Source organism: Thermobia domestica, chromosome 6 (genome assembly GCF_964235325.1).
Source record: "Thermobia domestica chromosome 6, izTheDome1.hap1.1, whole genome shotgun sequence".
Taxonomy (NCBI): Eukaryota; Metazoa; Arthropoda; class Insecta; order Zygentoma; family Lepismatidae; genus Thermobia; species Thermobia domestica.
The window spans coordinates 83,795,227-83,817,871 of NC_137459.1; the positions used below are offsets into that span (position 1 = coordinate 83,795,227).

General features: G+C 36.6%; 1 protein-coding gene across 1 annotated transcript in view; it reads right to left on the reverse strand.

Moving 5' to 3' along the window:
• Window positions 1-22,645, reverse strand: part of Synj (synaptojanin) — a 137,196-nt gene that overhangs the window by 52,452 nt on the left and 62,099 nt on the right. The window contains exons 11-12 of the mRNA XM_081761800.1: window positions 9,613-9,795; window positions 6,418-6,526 (exon numbers count right to left, since the gene is read on the reverse strand). Of these exons, the coding sequence (XP_081617926.1) occupies window positions 6,418-6,526; window positions 9,613-9,795 (292 nt within the window). The remainder of the gene's footprint in view (window positions 1-6,417; window positions 6,527-9,612; window positions 9,796-22,645) is intronic.

A 22,645-nucleotide genomic window follows, 5' to 3' on the forward strand; every position in this document is an offset into this window, starting at 1 on the left:
ACTGTACAACGACCACCTACAATGGCTTCCCAATATTCTGTAGTTCAAATTTGGTTTATATTCTTCGCTCGTTAATATTCTAGCAGTCACCTTCTTTGGAACAATGGAACGTTTGCGTTCTCTGGATCTATTCATTAGTGGAGTGTTTTTCAAAAGTACGTCAGGATTGGTTTGAAACGTGGAATGGACACTCGATGAACTTCAAAAGCAAAGGCAATGAAAATATTTTCCAGCCAACTGGATTAGGCTATTGATGTATTGGAAGAACGGCGTGACACCTCGACTGAAACATTTGATACCCAAGAGGATACGGATCTTCTTTTTAACATCTGTTAATTTAACTTCATTGTCCTTTATTTATGGTCTGAAATTCTTCAATATGTTGATTGGAACCAAAAATGTTTGCTATCTAAATATGTTACTTCCAATTATGCTCTTGTCTAGCTGGATAATATAGTTAAGTACACTTAATACTTGGAAGCTCAATCCGCTGAAGCACGTCATACATACAGCAGATGAAAAGTGCAGAGAACTGAAAGTGATAGTGGGAGCACGCAGTAGATGATTATGCACGTCTGGAAAAGGAGCAAGTGCACAAGCAGAAATGAAGAGCTTTATTAATAAAATTATGAAAGAAATGAGACAACAAATGCGTAACCTTTTTTCCCCAGATGAGAAACCTAAATGACTCGTTTGAATACCTATGTTCCACAGTTGACTTCGTCGAAATGCAATCAGATGAAAGTAAAGAAAGATTGCAAGTATGTTCTGATTCGGAATTATTGTATCCCAATGACAACGACGGGGAGGAATTATACCCGGATTATAAATACATCATTCGTTCACTAAGGTGCGCACAAGAAGACAAAGAACCTGGATTTCTTCACACAAGGCGTCCTGTATATACATATCTTCCATGAAGCTTGAAGCGTTTAAGTTTGGCAACTGTACTTCAAATTTTGATTATAATGTCCATATCTGTCGTATCATCATATACACGGTGTTCAGTAAAATGAAATTAATAAAGTCGTACTTGAGTTACACTATGAGCCAGAAAAAACTTACAAATCTAAATCTGACTATTGTTTCCATCTACGACGAAGCATCATCGACTATGGATTTTGAGGATTTGAGCAACCAGCAGGCAACCAACCAACACACTTAAGTTAGTCATTTTGTAGTTTGTGTTCACAATTAAATCCTTGCACTGTTCCTTCTGCAATACCATTAAAATTATTTGCTTTTATGTAGATTTTTTCATTTTAATTTGTATGAATGAGGTATTTCTTTTTAGTAACGTGTTGATGATATTATTACCTCTTGTAATCATTGTGCATCATGGAAGTTGTTTAAGGTATACACCTAATGTTACGATTACGCATGTTGAGAATATTCATTACAATAACTTATCCCTAACACTGGACCCGGGTTTGAAACCGTTTCTCTTGCGTTTATGTCAGCCGTGTTAACGACTGAGCTAGGGCAGCCCCAACTTTCCCTTATAGTACAGGTATATTTTACTTTATCACAGCACAGCTCTTTATTACAATGTTTATAAAAGATTTAAACTAAAAGGAAATCAATCAAAACAAAACAAAACAAAACAAAATTGAGACTCCTCTGAAAAAATATAACACATCCAGCCATTTATATGGACCAACATAAATTTTGGGAAGTCGACGCCGTTGATTATATGTATATAACAGAGACTAGTAAGTACAATGTAACTATCAAAGTACATTATCACTCTACATATCAATCACTGACTTAGAATTAAGTTTAAACTATATAAGTATTTGCTACTTTTTAGTTCATTTTATGTGAGCTGAATTAAATTTAGAGGAAATATATTTTTTGTGTGGAACCTAATATGAAATTCTGCTTTTTGTCTTTCTATGTCAAATTTTGGCCTTATATCTAATATACCCTATTACAATGTTGATCATTTCATTATTCTGAAAATTTCTGATAATATATAAGAAACGTGTTAAAAACTATCGGTATTGGCAGTATCGGCCTCTTCAATATTGGTATCAGGTGTCGGAGAAAAAGTGGTATCGGTACATCCCTAATTGTTATTTATGTGGATTATATTTACTACTCATAAGCACCATAAAAGTACAAGAAATATATATATAGTGGCGGATCCAGGATATGATCAAGGGAGGGGCTAAGCCATAGTTTGCAGCTTTATCCAGTGTAAAGCAGGACTGAAGCCCATTTTATCCAGTGTATACCCAGTGGTGCCCACCCCCCCTTATGTCTATGACGCACCCCCCCCCAATTGTCTATCCGTAGGTGTTCTTCCATGAAAAAATAATCTTTTCGATTAATTTTACCCCCCTCATCAAACATATTTATATAGATTTTAACCCCCCCCAAATATTTCAATGACGCAGTTTGCGTCATAGCCCCCCCTTGTGGGCACCCCTGGTATACCTAAGTGTCAAGGGGAGGGCTACAGCCCCTATTAGCTCCCCTTTAGATCCACGCCTGTATATATATTACGCAAAAATAGATTATCGAGATTGTGGTACCGTAGTTGGAACAACGTCTCACGTATTAATATAGAGTCTTTTATGCAGATTGTACTGTACATAAGCCCCATAAAAATAAATGCCAATCCAATCTGCCCAAATTGCTTTCACAAGTTTATAGATTAGCTTCCCTTGCTCCGGGCCCCACTTGGGTTTACGTTGCCTCTGGTTTATGCATTCCTTTCTTGGTTCGTGTTTGACTTATTACTTACCTACTATCTTGGGTATTAACAAGAGAAGAGAGAACTCTTGGTTACGTGTGGTTACGAAAGAACTTTAGTAGTACTATTAAGTTAACCGTGCAATCTAAGGAACGTGGTTACGGGAACGGGAATCAACCCGAAAGTAAAGAAGTAGTAAAGAAATGTCTGCTACCTAATCAGACTTGTTTAAAGAGAGCTGTACGTATGCTTGCAAGGATGGCCTTAACAACGAAATACATAATTAGATACGACTTATATTTAATCACCTTTCCTTGATACCTTAACCTGAAAGGGTTAACATTTGGTAACTTAAGAAACATCTATTACGACTGTAGTTACAAAATTAAAAAGTTGCATTACATGATGTGAATACAGATGATAATAATAATGTTCCATTCGACATTTATGCATCTGCTGCTAGAAAGCAGTCCACATTGTAATATATGTTCAATAAATAGTCCATTACCATGAGATAAAATGAAATGTCTGACTAAGTCGAGACGATAATTTGGAAAATAATAATAATAATAATAATAATAATAATAATAATAATAATAATAATAATAATAATAATAATAATAATAATAAAAACAGTCAATAATGATATGGAGGAACTGAACAAATGTAAATACTCAGACATAGTGGTAACTCCTATATTAGCTGGAAATTAAGTGGAGAAATTAATTCCAGAAAGTACATGCTGCTAATAAATAAAGAACTTTTAGTCTCAGTTTTACGCCCCACCATTATGATGTGTAGGCTAAAGGAGACGACGATGATGATAATGAATTAGATGGTGGAATGAATATATTGGAAGAAAATGAGAGAGCCCGAGCAAACTCACGCACACGATGTTTAAAAGCCTGTAATCATTGCAATTCATATCGAAGATACTAAATTGAACTAAACGCCTTCCGAAGGCTATGGATGGCCAAACGTTCAAGAAATTAAAAGTGAATACAACAAAGATAATTATTAAAATAATGAAAACACCTTCAATTTGCAGCACGATGTATGACTTAATTATACACAGGGTGCGTGTGCAGCATCTAGACATGTTAGTGGTGTGTTATATGATCGTATGCAGTACATCAGATGGGTTAGGGTGGAGGCATGTTGAAGCGGAGCAAGACGGTGGTAATGCAGTGACAGGATCTCTATTGCGACAATCACAGTCCAACGCGAGTTGCACAACTTGTGTATTCGCGGTTCGGCTGCAGTTTTATCACCGTCAACAACGTTGTAGCATGAAGAAAATAGTGATAAGGGCATGCGAAGTGAATTACCGATGACCACAAATGTGTAATATGGTCTAGTGAGTTCTCTTTCACCTTATTTCCAACAAAAAGGCCGTGTTTATGTATGTTGGATGCCTAAAGAAGCTTATGTTTCGAACGCTTTCCTCCTTACCGCGAGACATGGTGGGGACCCTATGACGCTGTGAATAGCAATTTCCTATTTTTCATGAATTTTGTGATTATATTTACAGGACAATTCGTCCGTGTCTACTAAAATTCCAAAATGAAATTTCGTAACCTTTTCTTTCCCAAACCATAAATGTTCGTAACATTCTCAAGAGCTAATCTGGGTGCGAATTAGGCCGAATTTTCATGTATGTGACAGAAGCGTGCTTTGCTTGCGAATTGGTAGCGTCTAAAGCCGATCATAGACACTTGTGGTGGTGAATTTTGACGTTTTATAGAACAAAATTTTCCAATCTGTATTTGTACAGATATATATATATATATATAAATGTGACCCAAAACCCAAATTTCTTGACTTTCATGACCGTTTTCTGATATCGTGACTCTTTCGTGACCGATAGACACCCTAACGAATTACTGCCAGTGATTTGTGCACATTTTAGGTGACCACGGACACCTTAGAGTCGAGATGTTTCTGACCCATGGATCAGTTTTCCAAGATGATAATGTGGCAAGCCACCAGAACTGGATCCGTTGAGAGGCTATTTTACGGTCAGCATAACTGCATCACTATTGAACACCAGTACTCAGTTCTAAAGCTGAGATTCAGGAGCATATAAACTTCTTCACCCTCACTGACGGAACTGAGTGCTACACAAGAAAAATGGTGCAATATCCCTGTGGAAACCATTCGTGATATATATACTTTAATTCCACGACAAATTAAAACTGTTCTGCAGGTGTTTCCATTATGGTGACAACCATCTGTGTGTGTGTATATATATAGAAATAAGCAGGGTTGGCAAAAACAATTGTTTTTATTGAAAAAACAAAAAAAAAAGTTTTTTGTTTAAACTAGTTTTTTTTTGGGGGGGGGGTTAAACCAGGTTTTTTTTTGTTTAAATAATTTGCTCTATATATTCATACCATATATGGACAGAAATAAGTTTGTTTCGCCTTGATGTTATTATGCAACAACCGGGTTATGCTGGAAGAGGTCGCATAAGCTTAAAGCGGAATAAAAACCGCTTCTCGAGTTACATCCGAGAGAAATTGTCCTCCATTTGAACTCGGAACCAGAACTAATTGCCCACAAATGCGATACGTCTGCCGACTCACTCACGAAGTAATCCTGATAAAAATATATTGTACTGATCTTTACATGCTTCTTAATGTAACTGTCAAGAGTCATTTCAGAAGGACAAAAAGATAAATAGTTGCACAAGTGAAACCATTATACAGAATTACATATGGACAATTTCAAAGTACTACGGAGTACAGAAGAACTAATTTAGTTCAAGTTAGTGAACAACGACTTTTATTGGTCCAAATTAAAGAAATACGACGACTTAATTTGCATATCAGTAAGAAAAGTGAATAACAATACGAATTATTTGAATCCATTTTGGCTCAGACTCATTTATACATAAATAGATACCAAAGATACTTCTCATTTCACTAAATGCCTCTCATGGGGTCTGTATGACCCCCCCCCCCCACACACACACAGAAAGCACGGCATTTCGATGTATTTTATCAATAGTAAACATTGAAACGAAACAATATTTAGAATTTTTCTTTGATTGCAATTACATAACAATAACAACTACAAAAAAAAATCACAAAACATTTATAAACTCATATATATATATATATATATATATATATATATATATATATATAAACAAGTTGCTTTTGTGGTATAATCTTTTTGAGTAATGAATGGGGAATTTAGGTCTGAATATAATACGAATAATATACGGGAGTGAAACGTGATAACGCACAAATGTGTGTTCATCAAGATTTTATAAACACTTACACTTTTACGAACATTTTTCGTTTTTTGGTTTAAACCAGTTTCTTTTTTTAACAGCTGGTTTAAACCAGCCAACTCTGGAAATAAGTAATGTATTAATTTCGCTCGTTGTATTATACGAATATGACGTGAAAGATCAGAGCTAAGAAGCAAGGATAAACAAAGGCTGAGGGATCACGAGAAGAAACGTTTAAAGGAAGTATTAGCAGCAAGATGGAATGAACAAACATGATCCACACTATGTACGAAATATCGAATATAATGCAAATGGCTAATTCGAGCTATGTAAGACTAACAAGATATGTCGCTTGCATGAAATAATACGTGCATAGAATTTTAATAGAGAAGCCAGTGACTAAAATAATGGAAAGATGCCCGGCTATACTTAAAAATCATTATGTTAAGAATTCACATTTGTGAGTAATATAAGAACATACCTTGCAGCTACTATATTGCTAGCATTCAGATCTACAATTTCTTCAAATCCCACTGCATAGATGTCAACTGGTGTGTTGTCTTCTGGGACATTACTTACATCTACCAAGGCTGTAACAACAGAAAACAACAGTTGGTACATGTGCGGCTTTGAGAAAAAATACATCTAGCAAACAATTAATAATGTAAAAAATTATCTTTAAACATATTGAAGAAACAAGAATTTAAAAAATATATATATATTGAGATTAACGTTAGCGAATCGCTTATGAGTTCACTTTCTTACGTTCGCTTCTTACAACTTAAGACCATGAATCTCTTCTGCGTTTCTTTGGTTTTTCACGTTTGCCTCTTGTAACTCACGAAGATAAAATTGATACCGTCAACATTCTGCACAATGATTGAGCATATTAATGAAAAGCATCATTAATGACGAGAGTTCTGTTTAATCGTACCTTTAAGAAAGAGTGACAAAAATACATCTAGTTAACCTGAAATTTGGTTTAAGTACCATATGCGTGATTATTTATATTGAATAAGGTTTACGTCCCACAATTATGAGGGCTAGGCTAAAAGAGACGGTGATGATGAGAAGTGTCGGAAATGGTGGAATTAAAAAAGTGGGAAGAAACGGGAGAACCAGGAGAAAACAAACGCACACAGTGTTTGTCCACCACAAAGTTCACTTGGAGCGAGCTGAGATCAACCAAGGACTACGTGCACCAGAAGTGAACGCTCTACCACTGAGCCACCGCGGCCCCCTTTACATCGACTAGAACATAGTCAAACTAAAACCTTCAATTTAATACGAGGGGTTGCTGAAAAATTCGTAGCTCAATCCAGAAGGAGTGCAGATAGAATGATGAAATTGTAGAGTTTTAAAGAGTTTATCTCTGTATGTATGACAAATTTTTATATTAATAACGGAATTTTTTATTTTGTTTTTCCAAGCTTCTGAAGTGATCATGTGCGCCTAACCAGCGAATTTCACGATCATCAAGATCAGAGCTGTCATCAAATCTTGTTCCACCAAGAAAAATCCCCGAAGTAAATTCATGAGGAAATCAGTGGAACACTATGGAACTCTCCTCAGTCATATATAGTGGTGAAGAAGTGGGTGGCACCGTTTAAATGTGGCGATTTCTCAACAGATGATAATCCACGTGCGGGAAGACTAGAAACAGTCACTGTCCTCGAAATCGTGGATGAAATTTATGATATTATTCTTCAAAATCGCAGAATTTCAGAAAAAAGTGTATGACAGAGATTATGGGCATTTCTCGGGAACGCGTTGGTAGCATAATTCATGACTTGAGAACGCACAAGCTCTCGGCAAAAATGGGTTCGCAAAAATCTGTCAACAGATCCAAAAAATGAAAGAATGAGGGCATCGAAGTAAATCTTCTCCCATTTTGACCGCAATGCCAACTAATTTCTGTCATGAATAGTAACCAAGTACGAAACATAGTTGTACCGCTACAATCTTAAAACAAAGCAACATTCAATGGATTGGCGGCACTCAGGTTCCCCTTGTCCCAAGAAGTTCAAGAGATAGAAGTCGGCTGGGAAAGTGTTTGCAACATTCTTCTGAGATAAGAATGGAGTCATACTCATAAGACTACCTTGCACAAGGGTCAGACATTTAATATAGAGTCTTACTCTGCATTACAAACAAAACTGAAAGGCAAATTGAATGTACAAAGCCGCGGAAAATCGAGAAAAGGAATTCTGTTCCTTTAGTACAATGCCCCTGCCCTTCAAGAACTGCAAACACAACTGATATTGCATGATCTAGGGTTTCAATGTCTCGATTATTATTCTTATTCCCCAGATCTAGCTCCGTGAAGACTATTACTTATTTCCTAAACTCAAACACTTGAAAAAATGCCATTTTAGATCAGATAAGGAGGTGATTAGTGCTACGGAACAATCTTGCAAGGAACAACCTTCAGATTTTTTTTTTTTTTTTTTAACTAGTCTGCAAAAATTGAAGCACCTTGCAAGAAGTGTATTGAACTTCGAGAGGAATATGTAGAATAACTAAAATTACATAATTTCACATGCACTCTTTCTAAGTTGGTCTACGAACTTTTCACAAGCCCCTTGTAGTAAGTTACTTGTGGCATATTACTGGCAATATTATGATTGGCTAGATCTCAACTTTCAGAAAACCCACTTGGAATTTAACAGTTAACCGTGAGTGGTAAAGTCGCTTCACTAAATTCTGTACTTCAATACACTGATTTAGTAATCTTGTGCTAAAGCAAATTACATCGCATATTTTTGCAAAACTATTAATTTCGAAATAACCTTTGCTCATTGGCATTGTACAGTCTCGCTCAAATGTGGACTCCTAATAAACTTTTATTTCCTAAAAAGATGCAAATATTAATTCACCATAATGAAGAACTGATTAAATTGAAGACAAGAAGCACTATATTCTAATGTCAATGGTCACTGAGAAATTAATGACAATTCTGCTTTCGAGTGCGACTTTACGTACCACATATTCCATAGAAAATGTGTGTGTGAAACAGAAAACAAATTAATAAAATACTAACATTTTTCTTCAAGTATTCTACATAGAATCTTTTTGGAGTTCATTTGCAGTCACATATTCGGCTTTCGTCAAATTCGATTAATAAGGAAGTGTCTCAGGTAGAAAATAAAATGATCTAAGTCAAGAAACAATCACCTTCCAAACTGATGGAAACATGTTTTTGCCCCTATGTCTATCTGAACTTGAAGAAAATGGTGGGTATTTTAATAACTGGTCATAGCCAAGTTCCCTTTATTCTAATGAAAAGCACAGTGAATTAAAACTGGGTCACATTGCTCGTCAAAAGTATAAATTCCTCCGTCAAAATATCTACTTTCTCCGGCAGGAAATCCACACAAATACCTCAAAGAAATTTTAACAAAAATTCATAATGACAAATGGCTGACAATAATCTTTGCTGCCTTATCAACTTGATGGTTAGCGTCTTCGCCTTCGGTACATGAGAGGCGAGTTCGATTTCCGGTGGAAGCTCGTGTGGCTTGGATCCCATCTTCAGATGGAAATCTATATCTTGTATAGGTTTTGTGCTGGAAAGGAACGCTAAACTCGAAAACACCTTTAACTGTAGGAAGGTAATATTAAGCAGCATGCAATGTAGCAGCTAAATTAATACTATGAAAGGAAAAAGAACACTTACACTGTGATTTCGACATCCGAGGTGCGTCAAGAAGCCAATCTGCCAAAGATACATCTTTATAAACGACGCTTCTAAAATGCTTTCCTCCATTGACGTTGTAAGTGCCAACTGCTATTCGGATCTGGATTGGAGTTGTATATTCAACATGCCGTTTGCACATTTCTCGAAGAACACTAGTGGGAACTAAAAGAAAATTATACTTGTAAAAAGCGCTAATCTAAGAGTCATTTTATAACTAACGGATTCAGCAGGGAATATATATATATATGACATTTTCTGGAAATTAAGTATTTTCCCCTAACTGGCAGTTCCTAACAATATACACGTACGTTTTTCAGCATCAAAGGTTCTAATGTCTATTTTTAAATACAGCCGAATGAAACACCTCTAAATAATCACGTGTAAATTTCTACAAGCTTAATCTATTTCTAAGAAAAAATATTTTGTGACATAGGATGTTTTTTCCACCGAACCTCTCAATTAATAATTATTCTACTTGTCTACGTATTGATTAAAACAAAATCGTAAACAAGGATATAAATTCATTCGCTATAGCTATTCAACACTTGTGGTTCTGAGATTTTTATGTATGCAAACAAATTACCTCTTAAGACTAAATAACTGTAGTCTAAATGTAAAAGCTATCGTAATACTAAAAAAACAAGCTTTTTGAAATGTAAATGACTTGCGTCAACACAGAGCATATTATATATATAGTACGAAAGCAAGCCAGAAAAAGCAATAATGAACTCCAAATTTGACTTTGAATGTTGCTGCCTTGATCACTGCAATGCATTTGTGCTGAATAGCCCAAATGGAGGGCCATAAGTACGGTTGAAACTGGGGAGAGAGAAAGTGTGGTAGCTGGGGTCTTCGGAATGTCTCGCAGTGTCAGTTCCAAACTCTGGCTTTCAACAGATGGGAACAATATGTCGGAGGGTAGAACAAGATGGCCTACAGACAACGTCAGCAAGGAAAAACCCTAACTTGGTGTTATAAGCTCGGAGAAACAGGTGGCAAAGTCCACCTGACTTACATGTGGGCTTGTACTGGCAACTGGATCCAGGGTATCAATTCAAACTGTTCACAATCGGCTGCGAAAAGGAAGCCTTTATATATGAAAGATGATGGGTTGTCTACCTTTAACCGCCAACAACGTACGGCTGCAGAAACTCGGATGTTGAACATAATGAGTTGGAGCATATTGAGTGGAGTACTATTCTGTTCTCTGACGAATCAAGTTTCAGTTTACAGTCAGACAATCGACACGTCTGAAGAGAACAGGGATTTCAAAATTATCCATCTCATGTGCAGGAAGTATCGCAATGTGGAAGTGATGGAATAATTGGGTACGAAGGGATCAGTACCGGACGACGCACAGCCCTGCAGATCATGCGCAACGGTACTCTTAACAGCGATGAGATTGAGTATTTCTGGGATACAGTAGGGAGACTTATTGCTGCCACCACCATCACCACCTGCAATTCTGCAATACTTGAAAAGCAGCCGTAGAAGTTGGGAATCGTCTCACGACAACCTGATCCAATTAAATGTCAAACATGTGCAACACTTGTTGTCGTTCGGAAGGACCATACACTTTATTACAGATGTGATTTGTTCTGCAAATATCAATTTCTGCCATGTTACTGTGATGTATTCTTGTATGTGCCTCTTTCAAATGCATAAATCACTTCTAGGGTTAATTCGTGCTGATCACTCAGCATAGGTTCATTCTAGTGATCACAGCAACAACCCTCACAATCATTTTCAATTTCCCTCGGTTATTTTTGCGTTTTCTGGCTTGCTTCTCTAATTGTTTTAGTGAATGCATATACCGCTATCTATATAAGAGTAAATGTACTGAACCATTCACCAATTCACATATAGTAATATAGTTGAAACTCAGAAACAGTTGGGCCTACAAACTTCAATTTATTTATTTATTTATTTACATTTTTAGAATCCTAGGTTGTAAATAAGATGAGGTTTCGCGAAATGCGATCAGTAAAGTGGGAAAGGAGGCCCTGAAAGTAACTTTATTGTTCATCAGATATCCAGAACTATTAAATGTAGGAACCAGAAATTAATGGAATTGTTATCCTTCTTGAAACTAGGGTATAGATAGGGTGAGATTTTCCAAAGAACGGAGAAAATTGGAATGTTGCATAAATGTTCTTGAACTCTAGGCGAAGGATGATCCAGGAATTTGCGAAATATAGCTTCTATGAAAAGATTTTTATTTTATTTTATTTTATTTTTTTTTAAGTGCTTGAAATTTTTTTCTCCGTTCGCCCGATCTCCGTAACTGTTGAGCATATTAACTTGAAATTTTGTACAAATTTTCTCCTTGAATCCTAAACTGAGGATAAGACGGAGTTTTACGAAGTACAACAACTACGGAAGGTAAACGTTGACCACTCTTTCTGACGTTGACCAAACCTCCGAAACTGTAGTGCACGGAATTCTGAAACTTCATTCAACTGTTCTGTTTAAATACGAGGCGGGCCCTACAGGAAAAACACTAAGCGCACATTTTTCTTTTTAACGTTCATAAGCTGCTCGAAATTGTTGGACCTGGAAATTTCAAATTTTGTTCAAATGTTTTGATTGATTCCTGCGCGGAAAATAAGACGGGGTTTTACAATTGCGGCTCCTAAGAGGGGCAGAGGCAAGGTAGCTCGGTGCAAGAGCGCTCATCTTTGATGTGAAGGGGTCCTGGTTCGATTACAGGCCATATGGGTTTGTGGTGGACAATATTGTGTCTGAGCTTTTTTCTGAATTCTCCAGTTTGCTCCTACATTCTCATTCTACAAATTCTTCCACACTAATTCACTTTCATTAATCATATGTTCACTTTAGTATAAAGTGCATAATCAAGAGATGTCATACTAAAGGTTTCAATTTTCACCTTTTATAAATTTCAAATAGATGTACTCCTTGAACCGCTAACGCTTTCGCCTCTAGTGCGAGCGGTCCCTGGTTCAATTCAAGGTGGAAACTCGGTCGAAAAGTGTAAAAGGTGTTTCAGGTCAGCCATTCTGACAAGAAACATCAACTTAGTCATCCAAGCCGATTTTGTTAAAATTTGGCAGGTAGATACTACAGATGAAATAAACGAATATTTTTTTTCTTTCTTTTCGAAACAACTGTTCTTGGAGGCAGCTCTCACGGAAAATATATATATATATATATATTACTTGACTCCAAAAACGCAGCAAAAAGTACGCCGAAGCGAATTAAATTGCGCACAGATATAGTAGACGTAAAATAATGGAATACGTGTTTCATTTTTTTCCTTCAGAAAACGTTTGAGTGGAGCAGAGGTCCCTCCAAACTTATTGCCACGAAATGTCAAAATTAGTAATATAGTTCGGAAGTCCTAAAGTACATGAGGATTGTAACGAAACTACGTTGAGAGATACTATATATAAAATAAGCGAATACGTGATTTTTATTTTCTGCGGAGAACTGGCTTTTGGGAGTAAGAGCCCTCGCCCCAAGTTTTGAAAACTGACGCCAAACAAATAATCCGAAGCGAACTAAATTGCACAGACATATACTAGATGTAAAATAAGAAAGATGGGTTTTGTATTTTCTTTGGGAAAAAAAAAAATTGAGTGGGGCAGAGATCCCTCCAAACTTATTACCACGAAATATCAAAATTAGTAATGGAGGTAGTGCAGAAGAACCTAAAGTATATACATGATTGTAATAAAACTGTGCTGAGAGACAATATGCGTAAAACAAGAAAAATATTTTGAATTTTCTGCGGAAAACAGTTATTGGTGGCAAAAGCCCACTGATAAATTGTAGCAACTGACACCTTACCGACGGATGAAGAGGACGGAAGATAGCCAGAAGCGGCTACATAATGTACTTAAAAGAAAGGCAGATGGATGTAGTAGTCAATCCTGAAAAAAAAAAAAAACATATAAGGGGCCGAGGCACCTCGAAACATGAAGACATGTGATAACAGGAAATGTGTGATGCCAGAAGTACAAGCACTTGCACAGTGTGAAAGTAATTTGAAACAGATACTAGACATAAATTACGTGCATAAGCTTCTTTTCCAAGGGAAAACTGTTCTCGTTGCCACAAATCCCCGGTAAACTGTGACAACACCGAAAGTCAGAGTTCACGATACATATAGAACCTAATCAAAGCTAACATGTCGTTTGATTATTTCCTTTGAAAGAAGAATGTACAAGCAGGGAAATAATGTGACTATTGCAAAAGTTTAATGTTATTTTTCTCTTCTCTATATGATCTGAAGTGCTTTTACGTAATTATGTACCTTGTGGTGTTGACAATGCATGAATTGCACCTTTTTTTTTTTCTTCCTGATAACTGCATGTGACACAAGTTGCGATACGGAATATCTGTATGTTCAAACTATATGTGCAACAGGGAAAGCTCAAGACGCTTTGCAAACGTACTCAACGTGTTAGTGACTGTTCATGATGTAACGAAGTGAAATTTCTTGTATGTGCACATATCATCAGCCATACTTGATACGATAATGAACATGGTAAGTATGAAGAAATGGGTTTGTTCACTCACTGTGTGAAAAACAAAAGAAATTCATAAAAGGTATTCACACACGCGTATATTGATTACGTGTAGCTTTTAACAAGTATACACAACGATGCACCGGAAATTTTACATGGTTCGTAAATAATACAGTAATCACAGGAAGGAGCTGCAAAGACGTGAAGATGGTTGCAATTAATCCTGCAAATGTTATCGCGTTACTGCATTTAGCATTTAAAGTAATACATCTGCCGGATACACCAATTACACCGCAGGAAAGATATGTAGGAAATGTCCTACAACGTGTGCTGGACGATTTGATGGAAAAAGGAGCTGTGTTACAGACTGAACAAGTTACAACGTTAGCTCTCGCGAATTACGATGGAAGAAAAGAACTGGACGACGTATGTTATTTACCAGAGGACAATGTGGAAGGGTATACTGGCCCTGGCATGCATTTGATGACGACATCATCCTAGAGTATAAACGGAACGCCTTTACGTAGTAGAATAATAATAACAAAAGACCTCTGTCCGTGGGAGTTATCCAATCCAAATACAGAAAAGTCAGGTCTAGATAACAGTTAGTACGATTTGACAAACTGATAAACACGGACAGACGGGGTAGAGAAAGTGTCACAGTTTGTTCTACGTACACTCATATCCAAAATGATTCGCATTATCTATAACTGTCTTCTTGTAAGAATATAATTTGATAATGATTTTGCAGAGCACTTTTAACACTGATACTATGTGTATATTCGGGAAATGTATATTTGTGGTAAATTTCACAGGAAAAGAATTATAAATACGAAAATTAGAATGAATAAAACAAAATGTTGCTAAATGGAGAAGAAAACTTTATTTTCGTTTTCCTGTTCTTATTTGCTGCTCTTTAGACATGAAATTTGCCACACACATGTCTTTGCCGATTATACACATACTAACATTATAAGAAATACCGGGCGAATTCGTTATCAAATTATATTCCTACAACAACATATTTATAGATATGCGACAATATTTTTGGACATGAGTGTACATTTATAGATGCTCTACGCTCATACTTTTCCATACATGATGTGGACCTCTGGAAATGGGCTATCCAGTCTAGTAGCAGACAAGGCACTCCATTTTCGGCATCACCTACCTGGATGTGGCAGTTGAAAAGGAGACACAACATTGTGTCGCGTAAAGTTCCAAAATTTATTTCTACTGCACATGCAGCAGGGACCAGGACTCCACGAGAATCTTAGTATCTTCGTGAACATTGCGAAACACTATATACTGCAATAAGGTTCGAGTAATGTGTATAATTCGGACAGAAACGGGTTATGAAAACAGATGACACAGTTGTACAATCCGTGAGTGCTATGACACACAGTTAAACCATCCAAACTATAATATCCGCGAATGGGACTTTGTTCTCACCGTTATTTCTTGGTTGAAGGAGCCAAAAAGTGAGTTTGGTCCAAAAGTACTGGACTGTGTTTCGCCCTCTGCCTCGAAGTCCGGCAAACTTACAAAGGAATATGGTTTGCTCAAGTGTATCTTCCTACAACGCAATGGAACACTATCCTGCTATTAGATGCGTGGAGTGGTCATTGTGAAAACGCATTACGCGAAGTTGAGCCGAGCGAAAAGGATACAACGCTGTTCACAATACTACAGGGACTAAGCTGAAAACCACAAGCACTGGATGTATATTTTCTCGCTTGTGTAAGATCTTTGTGCGACGCTTTTTTGACGTTGTGATCTTACAACGGTCCGACATTCACTTACATTTACGGGACAATATCATAAAACTACAATCATTGACGCATAATCAATTCTCCTTGCCACGACAACCAGATGTCTTCAAATACGCTTAGTATGGGATGGTTATACAACGGACAGACCAGCAAAGTTTCAGATGCCTGTGGAGTATTCTTTCGATACGACTAGTATGCCAATGTGTGATATTTGTAGACAGGTTGCTGTGGTTTGATGTGCGTAGTGTAAGAAATCACTGTGCTTGTATTTTTTAAATACTATCATTACTGTGAAAACTTTGTTACGGAAATGCATTACATACAAACACTACTCGATGTACACTGTTTCTATGCTTATGTACAATTAGCAAGGTGTTTACAACACGTAACTATGCACACGATCTGTCAAAACTTTAAGAACTGATTTTGGGAATCAAAAGAGAAACAGCATGGTATCTAGACTTCAGGTGTCATAGTTTGTTAAATGAAATTGCCTTCCACATTGCAATGTCCTCCCAACATTGGAGTCCACTTCATCCTCAACCTCTAGTTCCTGGTAAATTACAGGCCAGAATGCATGCTTGAAGTACCACAGATCAGGGTGGATTGATTTAAATCAGTCTGATTTAAATCACGATTTTAATCAAGATTTAAATCACTTGATTTTTTTAATAAAAATCGTTGATTTAAATCAAATTCCGAAATGAATTAATTTAAAGTGAAAGTAAGTAAAATCCCGTTTCTCTTCTGTTATTTCGATTATGGAAGATAATCATAATGCAATGAGACTCAAATGTATGTAAGCACAGTATGAAAACGAGTATTATGTAAGGAACGATCAGGGAAAATCCCGTTTGAACGTGTTACTTGTGAACCCTGCTTTCTTCTCTTTGTAACACAGGCTTTTAAAATTTCTATTCCAATGGGGAAATCACCATGGACATTTAAGATAAAAACTCTTTTGTGTTCATGTCTATTTGTTTATTCCCAGATAATAGGGGCGTATTTAGAGTGGTCCGATCCCCTCTCCTAAAAAAAATAAAATAAAATAAAATAAAATTTTGGGCGAAATTTATGTACTAAATACATAGAAGTTCCTCGGGATCGTAATACGACAAATTTTGGATGCGTTAAAATATCGAATAATACTTTTGATAAAGTGGATACTTGACCCCATTGCAGAATATGCCGCGATCTGCGATGTGGTCGCAGAAAATTTGCCGCGCCTGTGCAGGAAAAATTGTCAGAGGAAATAAAATAGCCAACAGAAAAGTATAAAAACGTGGCTGCTATGTATAGATGTCTTAAATGCACGGACAACTCGCATTTGAACTGTTTTTCACGTCACATAAAGCATATTTTTAACAATCACAAGTGTCTCTTCAGCTGGAACTGATCTTGATTTTTTTTATTTTGGAATTCCTGCAGAAAATTTTTGACTTACAAAAGCTCATCGCATAAAGACAAAGAAAGTTCTGCCATCGGAGAAAACGATATTCACGAAGAAATTAAATATCGACTAAAAGCAGGGAATTCGTGTTATTATTCAGTTCAAAATCTCTTATCGTCGCGAATTGTGTCGAGGAATTTGAAGCTTTAAAATATATAAAACGCTAATTATGCCTGTTGTGCTGTATGGTTGTGAAACATGGTCGCTTACGCTGAGGGAAGAACGCAGACTGAAAGTATTTGAGAATAAAATTCTGAAACGAATATTCGGAACCCAAAGGAACGGAAATGAGGAATGGCAAAAACTTCATGATGAGGAACTGCATAATTTATACCATTCACCAAACATTGTTAGGGTCATCAAATCTTGGAGGCTCAGGTGAGCAGGACATGTAGCGAGAATGGAAGAAAGTAGGAACGCTTTCAAAGTTTTAACTGGAAGTCCAATCGGAAAACGACCATTAGAAGACCTAGGCGCAGATGGGAGGACAATATTAAGATGGATCTCGCAGAAATAAGAATACAAAATAGAAACTGGATTCAGTTGACTAAGGATAGAAGTCAGGAGAGCTTTTGTGAACATGGCTTGAACCTCCGGGTTCCACAGGTCATAGAGTGAGTTAGTTAATTTTAGGCGAAATTTATGTGCTTTATATGTATTTCGTGCCGCTAGCTAGTTCCAATTATTTAAAAATATGCCGCTGTCAAATATCAGTAACTTTCGTGAAAAGAAAAGTGTCATGTTGATATACATTGCTGTACCTTTTCCTTAATGCTTAAGAAACATTGTTTGGGATTGAAATAGGTTAACGATTGGGAATTAATTCAAAATTAAAACCCAATACTTTCACTTAAATGGCATAATTAACATTTAATACTAATTCCTAATGTTTTTTCTTCAGTTCGCAACTTACATTGTACGAAGAAAAAGATTTGATTTAAATCAAAAAAATCGATTTAAATCAAAAAAAATCAACAAAAATTATTTTTTTTGAAAAAAATCATGATTTTTTTCCACCCTGCCACAGATCATACCTGACAGGTCAGTGAGGGCCACCTTGATAGATCGATACATATACACATATACAGAGTGTTTCGAAACAACACCAACAACATTTGGGAGTGATTCTTGACACCAAGAGAAGACAAAAGTATAGACCAACCTGGGTGCACAAATACTTCCTTTCGGAGTTATAAACTGCCGAAAACATTAAAAACTTTAAAGGTCCGTAGCTCTAAAACTATGAGACTTCCCGTAGTCGGGTCAAGACTTCACTTAGAAACTAATATGTGCGCTATCCAAAAATATATGTTTCAGAATCTTAAGATACTCACGCAACATTTTTTATAGAGGAAGTTTGGCTCACTAACTACCTCGAAAAAAATTGTTGCGGAAGTACCGCAGGATTCTAAAACATGGGTTTCTGGATAGGGCACATACTAGTTCCTAAGTGAAATCTTGTCCCGACTACGGTAGATCCCATAGTTCTGGAGCTATGGACCTTTAAAGTTCATTTTTTCATGTTTTCAGCAGCCTATGACTCCGAAAGGAAGCATTTGTGCACCCAGGTAGGTCTACACTATTCGTCTTATCTTGGTGTCAGGAAGCACCTCCCAAACGTTGTCGGTGTTGTTTTGAAACACACTGTATAATACAGGAGTTGCGCCAAGTGGACTGGAAGAATTTTAAATTAATTTTCACTGTAGGCCCTAGGACTGCCAGTGTTAGAGTACGTAGAGGGAGTGGAGAATAAGTAATTACTGGTAAATCTCTCACAGATTAGAGTAAAAAAGCTCTGAGTTTAAGTGTGTATGTTGTACTACAAACCATGTTTTTGCTTTTTACTCTTGCATCTCTGTATACATTCTTCTTCGCCTGTTCTTGTTTTTAGCGACATCTGCCATATTTTATCGGGGGAGGGCCCGTGCCCACAAGAACAAATTTTCTGCAGAAAATCAAAATACTTCTCTTATTCTATGCACAGACTACTATTTCTGAAGGCAATCTCGTTACAATCCAGCGTGTATAATAGGACTCCTGAAATACCTTCATGACTAATTTTGACATTTCGTCGTAATAAGTTTGGAAGGGCCTCTGCTCCACCAAACATTTTTTTGAAGAAAAATGTGAAACACGTGTTCTCTTATTTTATGTCGACTATATCTATGCGCAATTTAATTCGCTTTGGCCCACATTTTCCTGCACTTTTGGCGTAGAGTAATAAGTTTTTCGGTGAGGGCTTTTGCTACTAAAAGCCTTTTTCCGCAGATAATATGTATTCGTTTATTTTACGTGTAGTATCTACCTGCCAAATTTTATCGAAATCGGCTTGGATCACTAACGAGGGAAGGGCGCGATGTCACTCAAGAGATAATTGCACCAAATTTGGTATAGGAGTAGGTAATGAGAATAGGAAAGAACCTGTGGAAGCATTCGCTTCGCAGGCATTCGGAATCAGAAATAATGGGCCTACAGTTCAAGAGAAGTATGGCCTGTCAATTAGATATTGCTAGGACAGAGTCTTTGCGACCAATGCAGAAGTTAAATAAAGTAGAATGAAAACAGAAAAGATGAGCTGAACAGAAAATGTGCCAATGTTCGCTCTCAGTCCCACCAGGCGAATGCCAGAATATTAAATCCTCGACTGCTCTTGTCACCCACCTTATCTCTATAAAGAGGAACTGAACTAAATTTTTAAAAAGCAGTCTCGTCTGTTTCAGACAAAGTGTTTTTTTTTTTTTTTTAGTATATATATATTTTTTAAATACAGTTCCTGGTACTATGTGTGCCTGTTATATTTTTTAATGCTTCTGTTAACAACTGTTTCATTGTAAAAACCAGCATATAACTCACTGTACGGTATATTAAGGTTAACTACGGTATTTTCTAATCTTTTTGAGACCAATTAGGAAGCTAACTTTACGAACATGGCATTGTGTGTAGACAGTGAAGACGTTGTCTCATGTGTGTTAGGCAACAGAAATGAAACGCTCATATTCATTTTGTGTTCACACTATTAAAGTGCAATGTTTGCGTGAGTTATATTTGGAGACTTGAACGCAGTTGTTACGAGGCTGTTTCTGTCCGATACATTTTGTTGCTCTCCAGTGATGAGTAGACCAAATTCAAATATTTCCTTTATCCTCTGCGTTAACGTAGTTGTGTTAATGAACAGTCTTCTATGTATTTAAACAGTTATTTTTGTTGTGGCCGTCCACAGTCGTTCCGATTTTAAACTTCACTAATCCCTAAATATATATTTAAATTCACCTCACAAACACACAATACTTTAATTTTGGTGGGCGCCACGTCGTAGATATCAAACACACGTACAAGTGAAATCAGTTAATATTAGTGAGCTTAAATATTTAATACTTGCATACTGACAGCATCTTATGCTGTGAAGAAATACAGCAACTTCATTTCGACCCCTTCCCTGGAAAACTTCTGGCGTCGCCAATGATTAATTTCTGTATACGTTTTCTTTATTTTTTTAATATAATTTCATTAAGCTAACTAGTGATGTATCCTCAATTGGTAACGGCAAGGGCAGTGTAGTTGATAGATTTAGTATCCCGGCATTCGCCTTGTGGGACTGAGGGCAGACATTGGCGCATTTTCTGTTCAGCTCATCTTTTCTGTTTTCATTCTACTTTATTTAACTTCTTCTGCATTGGTCGCAACAGCGAACAAATGCTCCGTACCATCAATATCTAACTGACAGGCCATACTTTTCCTGAATTGTAGGGCCCATTATTTCTGATTCCGAACGCTTGCGAAACGAATGCTTCCACACGTTCTTTTCTATTCCCATTACATACTCCTACACCAAGTTTGGTACAATTATCTCTGAGTGACATCGCGCCCTTCCCACGCACATTGATATTCCTTGTGAGCGAGGTATTGCTTATTCCCACTAGGCAAATGCTGGGATGAAACCTAACACAATAGTTCCAGGCCACATTCTTCGTTCCTATTCCTTTCTTTTTCCCCAATTCCACGAGTAGTGTGATCGCTAAATATGTCATCTCTCATATGTGATGGGTTAACACGGCCATAAATGCCGAAAGTCCAGAAATCTAATTCTTAATACTAATATTTGAATCTAGGCTGAAAATAAGATGGAGTATTACGATTTGCGACCACTATTCGAAATAAAAGTAAAGGAATACCTGTTCTTTATTTTCAAAATTTACCATATCTTTGAAACTGTTGTACAGAATCTTCTAAATTTTATTCAAAAATTTTCATTGACCTCTTAATTTTGGAATAAGACGGCGTTGTATGAAATGTGATCCCCAAGGAAGAAACGGTCTTGAAATTATTGTTCGCTGTTCATCAAGATCTTCGAAACTGAGACGGAGGAACTTGGATTTTGTATAGATGTTGCCAATGACCCGCGCGAGCTGAGAACAACATGGAGTTCTACGAAATGCAACTCCTAAGGGAAAGGGGGATTTGGAGCATTTTTTTCACCCTTCACCAGTTCTGCAAAACCTTTGAGTGTAGGAAATTGAAATTTGTATATGTTCTTATCACTCTAGACTACAAGCAAAACACGATTTTGTATTATTCAATTTCTATGAAGATGGAAAGCGAGTTACGCGATTTATCGCTCTAGAAATATGAAATTTTATATGTAGATTCTCCACACATCTTAAACAATGGGTAAGACGAAGTTTTGAGAATTACTTTTCAAAAGGGTAGAAAGGGAATTGCAACTTTTCCATTACCAATTTATTTTGAAACTCTCTAAGTATTCAGTGACAAAATTTGTATACTATATATTTAAACATACAGAATATGAATATTACGTATGAGACAATTTTCCTAAGTGCTAGATTAGAAAAAACATTTGGTAGACTTTCACAAAATTCACTTAGAGGAATAACAACTGGCTATAACAATTTCCATGAAACGGGAAATTCTTACGATTTGGGGTGCAAGAAATCAATTTAACTTCGTCTCAACTTTGAAAACCTCATTTATGGCTGACTTTAAAAAAAAGAAAATATAATTCAAAGTGGTCAGGATCAACTACAGATTTCCAAGATTTGGGTGAATCCATCGCTTCGATATTATGTGAAAAGCATTTGACTCGGTCATGGCGTTGTGAGGTGAAAGTTATTTAATTTTCTTTCCAGTGAAGTCGAACTTGCATAAATTATCTTCAAACCAGAAAAAGATCTTTAAAATATTTCCTATAAATCTTTTCCTTTTCTTGACACTTCTGCTAATTTACTACATTTGTATCTAGTTCGATCTTTTAAATTTTTGTTGTAATTACACACACACACACACAC